We start from the raw sequence: 18838 nt of genomic DNA on the forward strand, positions 1-18838 counted from the left end.
ATAAACTGCTGTGGGCTGAAATAACCAGCTGTGACGCACATCTTCCCAGTAACTTCACAGGTTTTTAAAAACTCCTGAATAAAACAGGGTCTGTGGAGCTGCCGGGACCTGCAGGCACTGACACAACCAGCAAACCCCTGATGTTCCTAAATACTCAGGATAAGATTCACAACTTCTTGCGGCACTTTTGCGCCACCATTGAGTCACTTTTGGGATGCAGCCGTGGGGTAAAAAATGCAGCAAATTTACAACAAGGCGCATCTAGGGACATGCGTCACTTTGTAAACCCTGGGTCACATTATACCTGCACCAGGTACAATGTATGCGGGGGGGCGATCCCTTGCAGTAAAGCCTTGTAGAAGTAAACGCAGTGAAATCTACATGACTTCACTGCGTCACTTCTAGGATGCCACTGCGTCAAAACCTTACGCCTGCTTCAAGCAGGAGTAAGGAGTGATGCAGTACATTAAGAATAGGCCTCAACATGCACTGCTGGACTTGCGTCGTGCTTGCGACACAACTCCAGCAATGCGTGACTTTTGGCCCAACAGATGCGTCAGAATTTCTGACACATCTATCAATCCTTGCACCATGGTGTGCCGTATTGTAAATACGGCGCAACCATGGTGGCGCAAGGGTATCGCAGGCTGGCACAGAGAAACTGACGCATCTCTAGAGATGCGTCAGTTTCTTGTAAATCTGCCCCACAGTTTAAAGTCCTGTCACTTCGGCCTCCTGTTTCCTCTTGCGGCCCCGTCCGAGGTGGGAAACAGGGAAGGGGCTGGGGTAAACCTCATGCCCAGACTCTGTGATCACGCAGAAGAAATGTTGACACATGTGCTCTGCATGTGTCCGGCCTTACTGATTGAATGAAAGGAATGCCTTTAAAATCTGTTCCATTTACGACGCATAAGAACTTGTCATCGGGCCGTCATTAGTTGCCTAAATCCTCAGGACTCCGTTTTAAACTCTAAGGGGTTTATTTAAAACTCCTTGAGCCGCAGGTGCATCTCTTTCAACAAGGAAAAAAGCCGGCGGCTCAAGGGGCTTGGGAATAAGCTCCCAGTCTCGTGAAATCTCTCTTGTTGGCAGTAAGGAAGCTAAGTGAATGGGAAACAAGCCTTCATAAAGGTTTAGAGTACAACCAGCTGCCTGTTGGCGCTTTGTTATTTAATACCAATGCTGTATTGTGTAATGATTGCAAGTATTCAATCACACATAAGTACATTTGGAGTTTGACATTTCTAGGAAGCTACTTTTATTATCCCCTCTGAGATCCTAAAATCTGTGATCCCGGCAGGTTCATTTGTCCCTTTGGCTCTAGTATTTCCCACTGCAAGGAGGTTCAGAGTTTTCCTAACTCACCTGTAGAGCAAAGAAAGTTGTGCCACAGATCTATTTCTGGACACGCCTAAAATACTCATAGTCTTTTGAGTCCAAGAGGTGTGTTTTCAAGGCTCAGGCCGGGCCTTGCCTTTCTCCAATTGAAGCTCAAGTGATGCTCATGTCCATGTTTACTGAGCCCCTCACATCCTGACCTGCTGATGTTCCCAGAAGCCTCCTCATGATTCCCAGAAGCCTCCTCATGATTCCCAGAAGCCTCCTCATCATTCCCAGAAGCCTCCTCATGATTCACAGAATCCTCCTCATGATTCCTAGAAGCCTTCTCATGATTCCCAGAAGCCTTCTCATGATTCCCAGAAGCCTCCTCATGATTCACAGAATCCTCCTCATGATTCCTAGAAGCCTCCTCATGATTCCCAGAAGCCTTCTCATGATTCCCAGAAGCCTCCTCATGATTCCCAGAAGCCTCCTCATGATTCCTAGAAGCCTCCTCATGATTCCCAGAAGCCTCCTCATGATTCCCAGAAGCCTCCTCATGATTCCCAGAAGCCTTCTCATGATTCCCAGAAGCCTCCTCATGATTCCCAGAAGCCTCCTCATGATTCCTAGAAGCCTCCTCATGATTCCCAGAAGCCATCTCATGATTCCCAGAAGCCTTCTCATGATTCCCAGAAGCCTCCTCATGATTCCCAGAAGCCTCCTCATGATTCCCAGAAGCCTTCTCATGATTCCCAGAAGCCTCCTCATGATTCCCAGAAGCCTCCTCATGATTCCCAGAAGCCTTCTCATGATTCCCAGAAGCCTTCTCATGATTCCCAGAAGCCTTCTCATGATTCCCAGAAGCCTCCTAATGATTCCCAGAAGCCTTCTCATGATTCCCAGAAGCCTCCTCATGATTCCCAGAAGCCTCCTCATGGTTGCAGGCCTTGGAGCTCTGTCTCATTGGACACCAAAGGCAGGGAGTGTGCTCCCTCCTACATCTGCATCACTTGTAGATCAGTCCCTTGAAAATGTAATTGTTAAACGCTGACCTAGGATGGTTCTGCCTTTTATTTTCTGTCTGCTCTGTCTTTGCTGGCGCCAGGAGTTCCTTTGGGGCAGCAGTTTGTAAATTTCTAAAGACAAATACACTGAAATATCCTTCTACAAGTTGCTTTGCTGATGTTTATGAATTTGAATCTGTGTCCATGAGATATTTACCATGTTCTGATTCTCAGATTTCAGGAGGAGATACATGGAGCATGTTGCAGAGCAGTGCAGACTGATAGAAGACAGGAACGCCCGGGTGGGTGAGAGGGTCCCACTGAAGAAAAGGTACACGAAGCTGCTGATTGTCCAGAAGCATCGCGACGAGGAGGAGCGTCAGCACGAGGTCATGTCCCATGGAAGGAGGCACACAGCGATGATGGACAGCCTGGCCCATTCCAAGCACTACATTGGTTTGGACGCTCTCTTCGATCCCATGGAGGATGGGCACAGACCCAGGACCGTAGTCCTGCAGGGGCCAGCGGGCATCGGGAAGACCATGACAGCCCAAAAACTCATGCTGGACTGGGCTCTAGAAGAGATCTACCAGGGAGTATTTGATTACGCGTTCTACCTCAGATGCAGAGAAATCAACGAGGTCAGAAGCCATATAAGCGTTGTAGATGTGATTGGAGCCTGCTGCCCCGACAGGACGGTACCAGCGAGCGCGCTGCTGGCGGATCCCAACAAGATACTGATCATCCTTGATGGCTTCGATGAGCTCAGGTTCTCTCTTGACTGGAAGAAGGACCAGCTCTGCAGGGATCCATGGCAGAAGAATCCTGTGGAAGTCACTCTGAGTAACCTGTTGAGAAGAAATATCCTGCCACGGTGCTCCATCATCATCACCACACGTCTGACGGCTCTGGCACGGCTCAAGCAGTGCATAAAGGCTGATCTTTGCGCTGAGATAATGGGATTTACAGAAGAGGACAGGAGGTCGTACTTCAGTGGTTTCTTTGCCAATGATGAACAGGCATCCCGAGCCCTTGCCGTGGTGAAAGACAATGACACCCTGTACACCATGTGCTTTCTCCCCATCGTCTGCTGGGTCGTGTGCACGGTCATGAAGCAGCAGCTGGACAGACGCCAGGACATTACGAATTCTTCAAAGACCACAACATCTGTCTACTTGTTCTTCTTGTCCACTCTGTTGAGGGACCACAGTGGTGCTTCGGTAGAGACCATGCGAAGGAGCCTGAAGAAGCTCTGCTCCCTGGCACTCAATGGCATCTTTAAGCAGAGAATCCTCTTCGATGAGGAGGACCTTAGAAAGTTTGGCCTCGAAGTGTCAGACGTCCAGTCACTGTTTCTCAATCAGAGCATCTTCCAGCGAGACATTGATGTCTACACAGCCTACAGCTTCATCCACCTCAGCTTTCAGGAGTTCTTTGCAGCCCTGTTCTACATCCTTGACTTGGATGTGGGTGCACTAAACCCTCAGAGAAATTTAAAGCAATTATTGAAGGAATATAGTGAGAAGACAACAGGCCATTTAATGCTAACAGTGCGATTCTTATTTGGCCTGATCAACAAGGACCAAGTGTGCCATATGGAGAAAGTCCTAGCGTATAAAATATCTCCCAGCGCCAGAGCTGGACTGGTAGCGTGGCTTCAAGAGCCAAAAGAGGAAAGACTGCTAATGGAGGTTTTCCACTGCTTGCATGAGACCCAAGATGAACAGATCACTTCCAGGGCCATGGACAATATTCAGAGCATTAAAATAAGAAACAACGATTATAGTATAGTCAATTTGAAAGCGATTTCATTTTGTTTAAGGCATTGCCAAGGAGACAAGACTCTCAACCTGTCAGGCATAAACTTCGGACCAAAAGCTCAAGAAATCATGAGGCCCGGGCTGATAAATTGCTCTACTCTCAGGTATGTGCCTCTGTGTGTTACCCATAAATGTTTTATGTGTAGGTATGTGGCTCTGTGTGTTACATGTAAATGTTCCACCTATGTAGTATTTGTGTAGCACACTCCTAGCCAGAGAGAGTGGGGTGTGGTACAGAGTCAAAGACAGAGATACAATCATCATTCAGGTTTGTGCCTCTTTGTGTTAAACCTACAGACTCTGCATTCAGGTTTGCGTCTCTTTGTGTTAAACCTACAGACTTTACACTCAGGTTTGTGCCTCTTTGTGTTAAACCTACAGACTCTACATTCAGGTTTGTGCCTCTTTGTGTTAAACCTCAGACTCTACATTCAGGTTTGTGCCTCTTTGTGTTAAACCTACAGACTCTACATTCAGGTTTGTGCCTCTTTGTGTTAAACCTACAGACTCTACACTCAGGTTTTGTGCCTCTTTATGTTAAACCTACAGACTCTACATTCAGGTTTGTGCCTCTTTGTGTTAAACCTCAGACTCTACATTCAGGTTTGTGCCTCTTTGTGTTAAACCTCAGACTCTACATTCAGGTTTGTGCCTCTTAGTGTTAAACCTCAGACTCTACATTCAGGTTTGTGCCTCTTAGTGTTAAACCCACAGACTCTACATTCAGGTTTGTGTCTCTTTGTGTTAAACCTGGGACTATACATTCAGGTTTGTGTCTCTTTGTGTTAAACCTCAGACTCTATATTCAGGTTTGCGCATCTTAGTGTTAAACCTCAGACTCTACATTCAGGTTCGTGCCTCTTTGTGTTAAACCTCAGACTCTACATTCAGGTTTGTTCCTCTTTGTGTTAAACCTACAGACTCAACATTCAGTTTTGTGCCTCTTTGTGTTAAACCTCAGACTCTACATTCAGGTTTGTGCCTCTTTGTGTTAAACCTACAGACTCTACATTCAGGTTTGTGCCTCTTTGTGTTAAACCTCAGACTCTACATTCAGGTTTGTGCCTCTTTGTGTTAAACCTCAGACTCTACATTCAGGTTTGTGCCTCTTTGTGTTAAACCTCAGACTCTACATTCAGGTTTGTGCCTCTCTGTTCTGCGACCAGTCGAATCCTCAGGGTTGGTTCGATGCTTAAATAGGATCCATCTCTAAACCGCCCCAAATCTGCTATATATATATTACGCAGACTAAAGGATGGTTAAGCGAGGGAAAAAGATGGATGTAGCCAGGAAGGAAAGGATGGGAACAGCGGGGAGGGAGATCTTGAAGACACAAGGAGAGAGAAAAGAACAATCAATTACTAACCACTCTCAGTGTTCTTTCTGATAACAATGTCTACACAATTTTGGTACTAGCACTAACCTGTAAAGAAAAATAAATGAGCATTCACATAGGAGTTGTGTATCAGAAGTCTTTCAACTTCGGGAGGCTGTCTAATATAGACGCCTCTCTTAATTCATACACAACCCCTGTAAAGAAAAGAGAACAGCATGTATTTCAGGAACATCACAACTGGTACCAGGCATTTTGCATATTTCTCAGCAGGTAACACGATTCCTCCATGTACATCACCCAATGAACATTTGAGAGTTACTTCACTCTCCACCAACGGAACATGAAGATTACAAGTCACCCAAAGTTTCTTCGAGTTGAAAGTCACCCAAAGAGTCAGAAGTATCAGTACAATCCGGGACGGGATAATGCGCTCCTTGTCCCCCAGATACCAACTTGTAAAGCTTGTGACAATATTCCAGGACCAAGGGCAAGCACCCCCTTGACAGCACTGCTCGCCTCAACTTGAACAGTACCCGAAAATCAAAGTTAGTCAAAGCACGATCTCGTGCAGAACAAAAAGGAAGCGCCGTCTGTTGCCAACACAAAACGCGCTGAAACGAGGAGTTAAACAGTACTTCGATGGTGGTGCCACAGGCACCCTTACCAGTCGCCAACAACTCCGATTCTCCAAACACCAAGCTCCTGAGCACAAAATAATCGGCAGCGTCTTGCCCGAACACCCTGCAGATATGGTTTGTGATCACGTGACCCGGAAGTGTTCCGATCACGTCGCGCATGGCGCTAGCGCTGCTGGGACATGTAGTTTTGTGGCGGCTGTGCCCTCTAGCGCTCAGTGCCCCCTAACACTCTCTGTGTTAAACCTTCAGACTCTACATTCAGGGTTGTGTCTCTTTGTGTTAAACCAACAGACTCTACATTCAGGTTTGGGCCTCTTTGTGTTAAACCTTCAGACTCTACATTCAGGTTTGTGCCTCTTTGTGTTAAACCTGAGACTCTACATTCAGTTTTGTGCCTCTTTGTGTTAAACCTCAGACTCTACATTCAGGTTTGTGTCTCTTTGTGTTAAACCCCAGACTCTACATTCAGGTTTGTGCCTCTTTGTGTTAAACCTACAGACTCTACATTCAGGTTTGTGCCTTTTTGTGTTAAACCCTCAGACTCTACATTCAGGTATGTGCCTCTTTGTGTTAAACCTACAGACTCTACATTCAGGTTTGTTCCTCTTTGTGTTAAACCTACAGACTCTACATTCAGTTTTGTGCCTCTTTGTGTTAAACCCCAGACTCAACATTCAGTTTTGCGCCTCTTTGTGTTAAGCCTCAGACTCTACATTCAGGTTTGTGTCTATTTGTGTTAAACCTCAGACTCTACATTCAGGTTTGTGCCTCTTTGTGTTAAACCTCAGACTCTACATTCAGGTTTGTGTCTCTTTGTGTTAAACCTGAGACTCTATATTCAGGTTTGTGCCTCTTTGTGTTAAACCTGAGACTCTACATTCAGTTTTGTGCCTCTTTGTGTTAAACCTCAGACTCTACATTCAGGTTTGTGCCTCTTTGTGTTAAACCTGAGACTCTACATTCAGGTTTGTGCCTCTTTGTGTTAAACCCACAGACTCTACATTCAGTTTTGTGCCTCTTTGTGTTAAACCTGAGACTCTATATTCAGGTTTGTGCCTCTTTGTGTTAAACCTGAGACTCTACATTCAGTTTTGTGCCTCTTTGTGTTAAACCTCAGACTCTACATTCAGGTTTGTGCCTCTTTGTGTTAAACCTGAGACTCTACATTCAGGTTTGTGCCTCTTTGTGTTAAACCCACAGACTCTACATTCAGTTTTGTGCCTCTTTGTGTTAAACCTCCAGACTCTACATTCAGGTTTGTGCCTCTTTGTGTTAAACCTCAGACTCTACATTCAGGTTTGTGCCTCTTTGTGTTAAACCTTCAGACTCTACATTCAGTTTTGTGCCTCTTTGTGTTAAACCTCAGACTCTACATTCAGGTTTATGCCTCTTTGTGTTAAACCTCAGACTCTACATTCAGGTTTGTGCCTCTTTGTGTTAAACCTTCAGACTCTACATTCAGTTTTGTGCCTCTTTGTGTTAAACCTCAGACTCTACATTCAGGTTTGTGCCTCTTTGTGTTAAACCTCAGACTCTACATTCAGTTTTGTGCCTCTTTGTGTTAAACCTCAGACTCTACATTCAGTTTTGTGCCTTCTTGTGCTAAACCACAGACTCTATATTCAGTTTTGTGCCTTCTTGTGTTAAACCACAGACTCTACATTCAGGTTTTTGCCTCTTTGTGTTAAACCCCAGACTCTACATTCAGGTTTGTGCCTCTTTGTGTTAATCCTCCAGACTCTACATTCAGTTTTGTGCCCCTTTGTGTTAAACCTCCAGACTCTACATTCAGGTTTGTGCCTCTTTGTGTTAAACCTTCAGACTCTACATTCATTTTTGTGCCTCTTTGTGTTAAACCTACAGACTCTACACTCAGGTTTGTGTCTCGTTGTGTTAAACCTACAGACTCTTCATTCAGGTATGTGCCTCTTTGTGTTAAGCCTCAGACTCTACATTTAGGTTTGTGCCTCTTTGTGTTAAACCTTCAGACTCTACATTCAGTTTTGCGCCTCTTTGTGTTAAACCTACAGACTCTACATTCAGGTTTGGGCCTCTTTGTGTTAAACCTTCAGACTCTACACTCACGTTTGTGTCTCGTTGTGTTAAACCTCAGACTCTACATTCAGGTTTGTGCCTCTTTGTGTTAAACCTCAGACTCTACATTCAGGTTTGTGTTTCTTTGTGTTAAACCTACAGACTCTACATTCAGGTTTGTGCCTCTTTGTGTTAAACCTCAGACTCTACATTCAGGTTTGTGTTTCTTTGTGTTAAACCCTCAGACTCTTCATTCCGGTTTGTGCCTCTTTAGGTTAAACCTCAGACTCTACATTCAGGTTTGCGCCTCTTTGTGTTAAACCCACAGACTCTACATTCTGGTTTGTGCCTCTTTGTGTTAAACCCACAGACTCTACATTCAGGTTTGTGCCTCTCTGTGTTTAACCTCAGACTCTACATTCAGGTTTGTGCTTCTTTGTGTTAAACCTTCAGACTCTACATTCAGGTTTGCGCCTCTTTGTGTTAAACCTCAGACTCTACATTCAGGTTTGTGCCTCTTTGTGTTAAACCTCAGACTCTACATTCAGTGTTGTGCCTCTTTGTGTTAAACCTACAGACTCTACATTCAGGTTTGTGTCTGTTTGTGTTAAACCTTCAGACACTACATTCAGGTTTGTGCCACTTTGTGTTAAACCTACAGACTCTACATTCAGATTTGTGCTTCTTTGTGTTAAACCCTAGACTTTACATTCAGGTTTGTGCCTCTTCGTGTTAAACCCACAGACTCTACATTCAGGTTTGTGCCTCTTTGTGTTAAACCTCAGACTCTACATTCAGGTTTGTGCCTCTTTGTGTTAAACCTGAGACTCTACATTTAGGTTTTTGCCTCTTTGTGTTAAACCTCAGACTCTACATTCAGGTTTGTGCCTCTTTGTGTTAAACCTACAGACTCTACACTCAGGTTTGTGTCTCGTGTTAAACCTACAGACTCTACATTCAGGTTTTTGCCTCTTTGTGTTAACCCTCAGACTCTACATTCAGGTTTGTGCCTCTTTGTGTTAAACCTACAGACTCTACATTCAGGTTTGTGTCTCTTTGTGTTAAACCTCAGACTCTACATTCAGTTTTGTGCCTCTTTGTGTTAAACCCCAGACTCAACATTCAGTTTTGTGCCTCTTTGTGTTAAACCTCAGACTCTACATTCAGATTTGTGCCTCTTTGTGTTAAACCTGAGACTCTACATTCAGGTTTGTGCCTCTTTGTGTTAAACCTCAGACTCTACATTCAGGTTTGTGTCTTTTTGTGTTAAACCTACAGACTCTACATTCAGGTTTGTGTCTCTTTGTGTTAAACCCTCAGACTCTTCATTCCGGTTTGTGCCTCTTTGTGTTAAACCTACAGACTCTACATTCAAGTTTGTGCCTCTTTGTGTTAAACCCACAGACTCTACATTCTGGTTTGTGCCTCTTTGTGTTAAACCCACAGACTCTACATTCAGTTTTGTGCCTCTTTGTGTTAAACCTCAGACTCTACATTCAGGTTTGTGTCTCTTTGTGTTAATCCCCAGACTCTACATTCAGGTTTTTGCCTCTTTGTGTTAAACCCCAGACTCTACATTCAGGTTGGTGTCTCTTTGTGTTAAACCTCAGGCTCTACATTCAGGTTTGTGCCTCTTTGTCTTAAACCCCAGACTCTACATTCAGGTCTGTGCCTCTTTGTGTTAAACCTACAGACTCTACATTCAGGTTTGTGCCTCTTTGTGTTAAACCTCAGACTCTACATTCAGTTTTGTGCCTCTTTGTGTTAAACCTACAGACTCTACATTCAGGTTTGTGTCTGTTTGTGTTAAACCTACAGACTCTACATTCAGGTTTGTGCCTCTTTGTGTTAAACCTACAGACTCTACATTCAGGTTTGTGCTTCTTTGTGTTAAACCCTAGACTTTACATTCAGGGTTGTGTCTCTTTGTGTTAAACCTCAGACTCTACATTCAGGTTTGTGCCTCTTTGTGTTAAACCTCAGACTCTACATTCAGGTTTGTGCCTCTTTGTGTTAAACATCAGACTCTACATTCAGGTTTGTGCCTCTTTGTGTTAAACCTGAGACTCTACATTCAGGTTTGTGCCTCTTTGTGTTAAACCCACAGACTCTACATTCAGTTTTGTGCCTCTTTGTGTTAAACCTCAGACTCTACATTCAGGTTTGTGCCTCTTTGTGTTAAACCTTCAGACACTACATTCAGGTTTGTGTCTCTTTGTGTTAAACCTACAGACTCTACTTTCAGGTTTGTGCCTCTTTGTGTTAAACCTCAGACTCTACATTCAGTTTTGTGTCTCTTTGTGTTAAACCTCAGACTCTACATTCAGGTTTCTGCCTCTTTGTGTTAAACCTCAGACTCTACATTCAGTTTTGTGCCTCTTTGTGTTAAACCTCAGACTCTACATTCAGGTTTGTGCCTCTTTGTGTTAAACCTCAGACTCTACATTCAGGTTTGTGCCTCTTTGTGTTAAACCTCAGACTCTACATTCAGTTTTGTGTCTCTTTGTGTTAAACCTCAGACTCTACATTCAGGTTTGTGCCTCTTTGTGTTAAACCTCAAACTCTACATTCAGGTTTGTGCCTCTTTGTGTTAAACCCACAGACTCTACTTTCAGGTTAGTGCCTCTTTGTGTTAAACCTCAGACTCTACATTCAGTTTTGTGTCTCTTTGTGTTAAACCTCAGACTCTACATTCAGGTTTGTGCCTCTTTGTGTTAAACCTCAGACTCTACATTCAGGTTTGTGCCTCTTTGTGTTAAACCTCAGACTCTACATTCAGTTTTGTGTCTCTTTGTGTTAAACCTCAGACTCTACATTCAGTTTTGTGCCTCTTTGTGTTAAACCTCAGACTCTACATTCAGGTTTGTGCCTCTTTGTGTTAAACCTCAGACTCTACATTCAGGTTTGTGTCTCTTTATGTTAAACCTGAGACTCTACATTCAGGTTTGTGCCTCTTTGTGTTAAACCTGAGACTCTACATTCAGGTTTGTGCCTCTTTGTGTTAAACCTACAGACTCTACACTCAGGTTTGTGTCTCGTTGTGTTAAACCTGAGACTCTACATTCAGGTTTGTGCCTCTTTGTGTTAAACCTGAGACTCTACATTCAGGTTTGTGCCTCTTTGTGTTAAACCTCAGACTCTACATTCAGGTTTGTGGTCTACCTGTGTTAAACCTCAGACTCTACATTCAGGTTTGTGCCTCTTTGTGTTAAACCTACAGACTCTACACTCAGGTTTGTGTCTCGTTGTGTTAAACCTGAGACTCTACATTCAGGTTTGTGCCTCTTTGTGTTAAACCTGAGACTCTACATTCAGGTTTGTGTCTCTTTGTGTTAAACCCCAGACTCTACATTCAGGTTTGTGTCTCTGTGTGTTAAACCCCAGACTCTACATTCAGGTTTGTGCCTCTTTGTGTTAAACCCCAGACTCTACATTCACGTTTGTGTCTCTGTGTGTTAAACCCCAGACTCTACATTCAGGCTTGTGCCTCTTTGTGTTAAACCTCAAACTCTACATTCAGGTTTGTGCCTCTTTGTGTTAAACCTTCAGACTCTACATTCAGGTTTGTGCCTCTTTGTGTTAAACCTGAGACTCTACATTCAGGTTTGTGCCTCTCTGTGTTTAACCTCAGACTCTACATTCAGGTTTGTGCCTCTTTGTGTTAAACCTTCAGACTCTACATTCAGGTTTGTGCCTCTTTGTGTTAAACCTCAGACTCTACATTCAAGTTGTGCCTCTTTGTGTTAAACCTCAGACTCTACATTCAGTTGTGTGCCTCTTTGTGTTAAACCTACAGACTCTACATTCAGGTTTGTGTCTGTGTCAAACCTTCAGACACTACATTCAGGTTTGTGCCTCTTTGTGTTAAACCTACAAACTCTACATTCAGGTTTGTGCTTCTTTGTGTTAAACCCTAGACTTTACATTCAGGTTTGTGCCTCTTTGTGTTAAACCTACAGACTCTACATTCAGGTTTGTGCCTCTTTGCGTTAAACCTCAGACTCTACATTCAGGTTTGTGCCTCTTTGTGTTAAACCTGAGACTCTACATTTAGGTTTGTGCCTCTTTGTGTTAAACCTACAGACTCTACATTCAGGTTTTTGCCTCTTTGTGTTAAACCTCAGACTCTACATTCAGGTTTGTGCCTCTTTGTGTTAAACCTACAGACTCTACATTCAGGTTTGTGTCTCTTTGTGTTAAACCTCAGACTCTACATTCAGTTGTGTGCCTCTTTGTGTTAAACCCCATACTCAACATTCAGTTTTGTGCCTCTTTCTGTTAAACCCCAGACTCTACATTCAGGTTTGTGCCTCTTTGTGTGAAACCTCAGACTCTACATTCAGGTTTGTGTTTCTTTGTGTTAAACCTACAGACTCTACATTCAGGTTTGTGCCTCTTTGTGTTAAACCTCAGACTCTACATTCAGGTTTGTGTTTCTTTGTGTTAAACCTACAGACTCTACATTCAGGTTTGTGTCTCTTTGTGTTAAACCCTCAGACTCTTCATTCCGATTTGTGCCTCTTTGTGTTAAACCTCAGACTCTACATTCAGGTTTGCGCCTCTTTGTGTTAAACCCACAGACTCTACATTCTGGTTTGTGCCTCTTTGTGTTAAACCCACAGACTCTACATTCAGGTTTGTGCCTCTCTGTGTTTAACCTCAGACTCTACATTCAGGTTTTTGCCTCTTTGTGTTAAACCTTCAGACTCTACATTCAGGTTTGTGCCTCTTTGTGTTAAACCTCAGACTCTACATTCAGGTTTGTGCCTCTTTGTGTTAAACCTCAGACTCTACATTCAGTTTTGTGCCTCTTTGTGTTAAACCTACAGACTCCACATTCAGGTTTGTGTCTGTTTGTGTTAAACCTTCAGACACTACATTCAGGTTTGTGCCTCTTTGTGTTAAACCTACAGACTCTACATTCAGGTTTGTGCTTCTTTGTGTTAAACCCTAGACTTTACATTCAGGTTTGTGCCTCTTCGTGTTAAACCTACAGACTCTACATTCAGGTTTGTGCCTCTTTGTGTTAAACCTGAGACTCTACATTCAGTTTTGTGCCTCTTTGTGTTAAACCTCAGACTCTACATTCAGGTTTGTGTCTCTTTGTGTTAAACCCCAGACTCTACATTCAGGTTTGTGCCTCTTTGTGTTAAACCTACAGACTCTACATTCAGGTTTGTGCCTTTTTGTGTTAAACCCTCAGACTCTACATTCAGGTATGTGCCTCTTTGTGATAAACCTACAGACTCTACATTCAGGTTTGTTCCTCTTTGTGTTAAACCTACAGACTCTACATTCAGTTTTGTGCCTCTTTGTGTTAAACCCCAGACTCAACATTCAGTTTTGCGCCTCTTTGTGTTAAGCCTCAGACTCTACATTCAGGTTTGTGTCTATTTGTGTTAAACCTCAGACTCTACATTCAGGTTTGTGCCTCTTTGTGTTAAACCTCAGACTCTACATTCAGGTTTGTGTCTCTTTGTGTTAAACCTGAGACTCTATATTCAGGTTTGTGCCTCTTTGTGTTAAACCTGAGACTCTACATTCAGTTTTGTGCCTCTTTGTGTTAAACCTCAGACTCTACATTCAGGTTTGTGCCTCTTTGTGTTAAACCTGAGACTCTACATTCAGGTTTGTGCCTCTTTGTGTTAAACCCACAGACTCTACATTCAGTTTTGTGCCTCTTTGTGTTAAACCTGAGACTCTATATTCAGGTTTGTGCCTCTTTGTGTTAAACCTGAGACTCTACATTCAGTTTCGTGCCTCTTTGTGTTAAACCTCAGACTCTACATTCAGGTTTGTGCCTCTTTGTGTTAAACCTGAGACTCTACATTCAGGTTTGTGCCTCTTTGTGTTAAACCCACAGACACTACATTCAGTTTTGTGCCTCTTTGTGTTAAACCTCCAGACTCTACATTCAGGTTTGTGCCTCTTTGTGTTAAACCTCAGACTCTACATTCAGGTTTGTGCCTCTTTGTGTTAAACCTTCAGACTCTACATTCAGTTTTGTGCCTCTTTGTGTTAAACCTCAGACTCTACATTCAGGTTTATGCCTCTTTGTGTTAAACCTCAGACTCTACATTCAGGTTTGTGCCTCTTTGTGTTAAACCTTCAGACTCTACATTCAGTTTTGTGCCTCTTTGTGTTAAACATCAGACTCTACATTCAGGTTTGTGCCTCTTTGTGTTAAACCTCAGACTCTACATTCAGTTTTGTGCCTCTTTGTGTTAAACCTCAGACTCTACATTCAGTTTTGTGCCTTCTTGTGCTAAACCACAGACTCTACATTCAGTTTTGTGCCTTCTTGTGTTAAACCACAGACTCTACATTCAGGTTTTTGCCTCTTTGTGTTAAACCCCAGACTCTACATTCAGGTTTGTGCCTCTTTGTGTTAATCCTCCAGACTCTACATTCAGTTTTGTGCCCCTTTGTGTTAAACCTCCAGACTCTACATTCAGGTTTGTGCCTCTTTGTGTTAAACCTTCAGACTCTACATTCATTTTTGTGCCTCTTTGTGTTAAACCTACAGACTCTACACTCAGGTTTGTGTCTCGTTGTGTTAAACCTACAGACTCTTCATTCAGGTATGTGCCTCTTTGTGTTAAGCCTCAGACTCTACATTTAGGTTTGTGCCTCTTTGTGTTAAACCTTCAGACTCTACATTCAGTTTTGCGCCTCTTTGTGTTAAACCTACAGACTCTACATTCAGGTTTGGGCCTCTTTGTGCTAAACCTTCAGACTGTACACTCAGGTTTGTGTCTCGTTGTGTTAAACCTCAGACTCTACATTCAGGTTTGTGCCTCTTTTTGTTAAATCTCAGACTCTACATTCAGGTTTGTGTTTCTTTGTGTTAAACCTACAGACTCTACATTCAGGTTTGTGCCTCTTTGTGTTAAACCTCAGACTCTACATTCAGGTTTGTGTTTCTTTGTGTTAAACCTACAGACTCTACATTCAGGTTTGTGTCTCTTTGTGTTAAACCCTCAGACTCTTCATTCCGGTTTGTGCCTCTTTAGGTTAAACCTCAGACTCTACATTCAGGTTTGCGCCTCTTTGTGTTAAACCCACAGACTCTACATTCTGGTTTGTGCCTCTTTGTGTTAAACCCACAGACTCTACATTCAGGTTTGTGCCTCTCTGTGTTTAACCTCAGACTCTACATTCAGGTTTGTGCTTCTTTGTGTTAAACCTTCAGACTCTACATTCAGGTTTGCGCCTCTTTGTGTTAAACCTCAGACTCTACATTCAGGTTTGTGCCTCTTTGTGTTAAACCTCACACTCTACATTCAGTGTTGTGCCTCTTTGTGTTAAACCTACAGACTCTACATTCAGGTTTGTGTCTGTTTGTGTTAAACCTTCAGACACTACATTCAGGTTTGTGCCACTTTGTGTTAAACCTACAGACTCTAAATTCAGATTTGTGCTTCTTTGTGTTAAACCCTGGACTTTACATTCAGGTTTGTGCCTCTTCGTGTTAAACCCACAGACTCTACATTCAGGTTTGTGCCTCTTTGTGTTAAACCTCAGACTCTACATTCAGGTTTGTGCCTCTTTGTGTTAAACCTGAGACTCTACATTTAGGTTTTTGCCTCTTTGTGTTAAACCTCAGACTCTACATTCAGGTTTGTGCCTCTTTGGGTTAAACCTACAGACTCTACACTCAGGTTTGTGTCTCGTGTTAAACCTACAGACTCTACATTCAGGTTTTTGCCTCTTTGTGTTAACCCTCAGACTCTACATTCAGGTTTGTGCCTCTTTGTGTTATACCTACAGACTCTACATTCAGGTTTGTGTCTCTTTGTGTTAAACCTCAGACTCTACATTCAGTTTTGTGCCTCTTTGTGTTAAACCCCAGACTCAACATTCAGTTTTGTGCCTCTTTGTGTTAAACCTCAGACTCTACATTCAGATTTGTGCCTCTTTGTGTTAAACCTGAGACTCTACATTCAGGTTTGTGCCTCTTTGTGTTAAACCTCAGACTCTACATTCAGGTTTGTGTCTTTTTGTGTTAAACCTACAGACTCTACATTCAGGTTTGTGTCTCTTTGTGTTAAACCCTCAGACTCTTCATTCCGGTTTGTGCCTCTTTGTGTTAAACCTACAGACTCTACATTCAAGTGTGTTCCTCTTTGTGTTAAACCCACAGACTCTACATTCAGGTTTGTGCCTCTTTGTGTTAAACCTCAGACTCTACATTCAGGTTTGTGCCTCTTTGTGTTAAACCTCAGACTCTACATTCAGGTTTTTGCCTCTTTGTGTTAAACCCCAGACTCTACATTCAGGTTTGTGTCTCTTTGTGTTAAACCTCAGACTCTACATTCAGGTTTGTGCCTCTTTGTGTTAAACCTCAGACTCTACATTCAGGTTTGTGCCTCTTTGTGTTAAACCCACAGACTCTACATTCTGGTTTGTGCCTCTTTGTGTTAAACCCACAGACTCTACATTCAGTTTTGTGCCTCTTTGTGTTAAACCTCAGACTCTACATTCAGGTTTGTGTCTCTTTGTGTTAATCCCCAGACTCTACATTCAGGTTTGTGTCTCTTTGTGTTAAACCCCAGACTCTACATTCAGGTTTTTGCCTCTTTGTGTTAAACCCCAGACTCTACATTCAGGTTGGTGTCTCTTTGTGTTAAACCTCAGACTCTACATTCAGGTTTGTGCCTCTTTGTCTTAAACCCCAGACTCTACATTCAGGTCTGTGCCTCTTTGTGTTAAACCTACAGACTCTACATTCAGGTTTGTGCCTCTTTGTGTTAAACCTCAGACTCTACATTCAGTTTTGTGCCTCTTTGTGTTAAACCTACAGACTCTACATTCAGGTTTGTGTCTGTTTGTGTTAAACCTACAGACTCTACATTCAGGTTTGTGCCTCTTTGTGTTAAACCTACAGACTCTACATTCAGGTTTGTGCTTCTTTGTGTTAAACCCTAGACTTTACATTCAGGGTTGTGTCTCTTTGTGTTAAACCTCAGACTCTACATTCAGGTTTGTGCCTCTTTGTGTTAAACCTCAGACTCTACATTCAGGTTTGTGCCTCTTTGTGTTAAACCTGAGACTCTACATTCAGGTTTGTGCCTCTTTGTGTTAAACCCACAGACTCTACATTCAGTTTTGTGCCTCTTTGTGTTAAACCTCAGACTCTACATTCAGGTTTGTGCCTCTTTGTGTTAAACCTTCAGACACTACATTCAGGTTTGTGTCTCTTTGTGTTAAACCTACAGACTCTACTTTCAGGTTTGTGCCTCTTTGTGTTAAACCTCAGACTCTACATTCAGTTTTGTGTCTCTTTGTGTTAAACCTCAGACTCTACATTCAGGTTTCTGCCTCTTTGTGTTAAACCTCAGACTCTACATTCAGTTTTGTGCCTCTTTGTGTTAAACCTCAGACTCTACATTCAGGTTTGTGCCTCTTTGTGTTAAACCTCAGACTCTACATTCAGGTGTGTGCCTCTTTGTGTTAAACCTCAGACTCTACATTCAGTTTTGTGTCTCTTTGTGTTAAACCTCAGACTCTACATTCAGGTTTGTGCCTCTTTGTGTTAAACCTCAAACTCTACATTCAGGTTTGTGCCTCTTTGTGTTAAACCCACAGACTCTACTTTCAGGTTTGTGCCTCTTTGTGTTAAACCTCAGACTCTACATTCAGTTTTGTGTCTCTTTGTGTTAAACCTCAGACTCTACATTCAGGTTTGTGCCTCTTTGTGTTAAACCTCAGACTCTACATTCAGGTTTGTGCCTCTTTGTGTTAAACCTCAGACTCTACATTCAGTTTTGTGTCTCTTTGTGTTAAACCTCAGACTCTACATTCAGTTTTGTGCCTCTTTGTGTTAAACCTCAGACTCTACATTCAGGTTTGTGCCTCTTTGTGTTAAACCTCAGACTCTACATTCAGGTTTGTGTCTCTTTATGTTAAACCTGAGACTCTACATTCAGGTTTGTGCCTCTTTGTGTTAAACCTGAGACTCTACATTCAGGTTTGTGCCTCTTTGTGTTAAACCTACAGACTCTACACTCAGGTTTGTGTCTCGTTGTGGTAAACCTGAGACTCTACATTCAGGTTTGTGCCTCTTTGTGTTAAACCTGAGACTCTACATTCAGGTTTGTGCCTCTTTGTGTTAAACCTCAGACTCTACATTCAGGTTTGTGGTCTACCTGTGTTAAACCTCAGACTCTACATTCAGGTTTGTGCCTCTTTGTGTTAAACCTACAGACTCTACACTCAGGTTTGTGTCTCGTTGTGTTAAACATGAGACTCTATATTCAGGTTTGTGCCTCTTTGTGTTAAACCTGAGACTCTACATTCAGGTTTGTGTCTCTTTGTGTTAAACCCCAGACTCTACATTCAGGTTTGTGTCTCTGTGTGTTAAACCCCAGACTCTACATTCAGGTTTGTGCCTCTTTGTGTTAAACCCCAGACTCTACATTCACGTTTGTGTCTCTGTGTGTTAAACCCCAGACTCTACATTCAGGCTTGTGCCTCTTTGTGTTAAACCTCAGACTCTACATTCAGGTTTGTGCCTCTTTGTGTTAAACCTTCAGACTCTACATTCAGGTTTGTGCCTCTTTGTGTTAAACCTGAGACTCTACATTCAGGTTTGTGCCTCTCTGTGTTTAACCTCAGACTCTACATTCAGGTTTGTGCCTCTTTGTGTTAAACCTTCAGACTCTACATTCAGGTTTGTGCCTC

The 18838-nt window shown here is 42.7% G+C and overlaps 1 protein-coding gene across 1 annotated transcript in view; it reads left to right on the forward strand.

Moving 5' to 3' along the window:
* The window catches only part of LOC147736913 (NACHT, LRR and PYD domains-containing protein 12-like), a 707348-nt gene that overhangs the window by 1220 nt on the left and 687290 nt on the right, over positions 1 to 18838 (forward strand). The window contains exon 2 of the mRNA XM_086962964.1: positions 2562 to 4267. Within this exon, the coding sequence (XP_086819090.1) occupies positions 2562 to 4267 (1706 nt within the window). The remainder of the gene's footprint in view (positions 1 to 2561; positions 4268 to 18838) is intronic.

This window comes from Lissotriton vulgaris, chromosome 1_1 (genome assembly GCF_964263255.1).
Source record: "Lissotriton vulgaris chromosome 1_1, aLisVul1.2, whole genome shotgun sequence".
Taxonomy (NCBI): Eukaryota; Metazoa; Chordata; class Amphibia; order Caudata; family Salamandridae; genus Lissotriton; species Lissotriton vulgaris.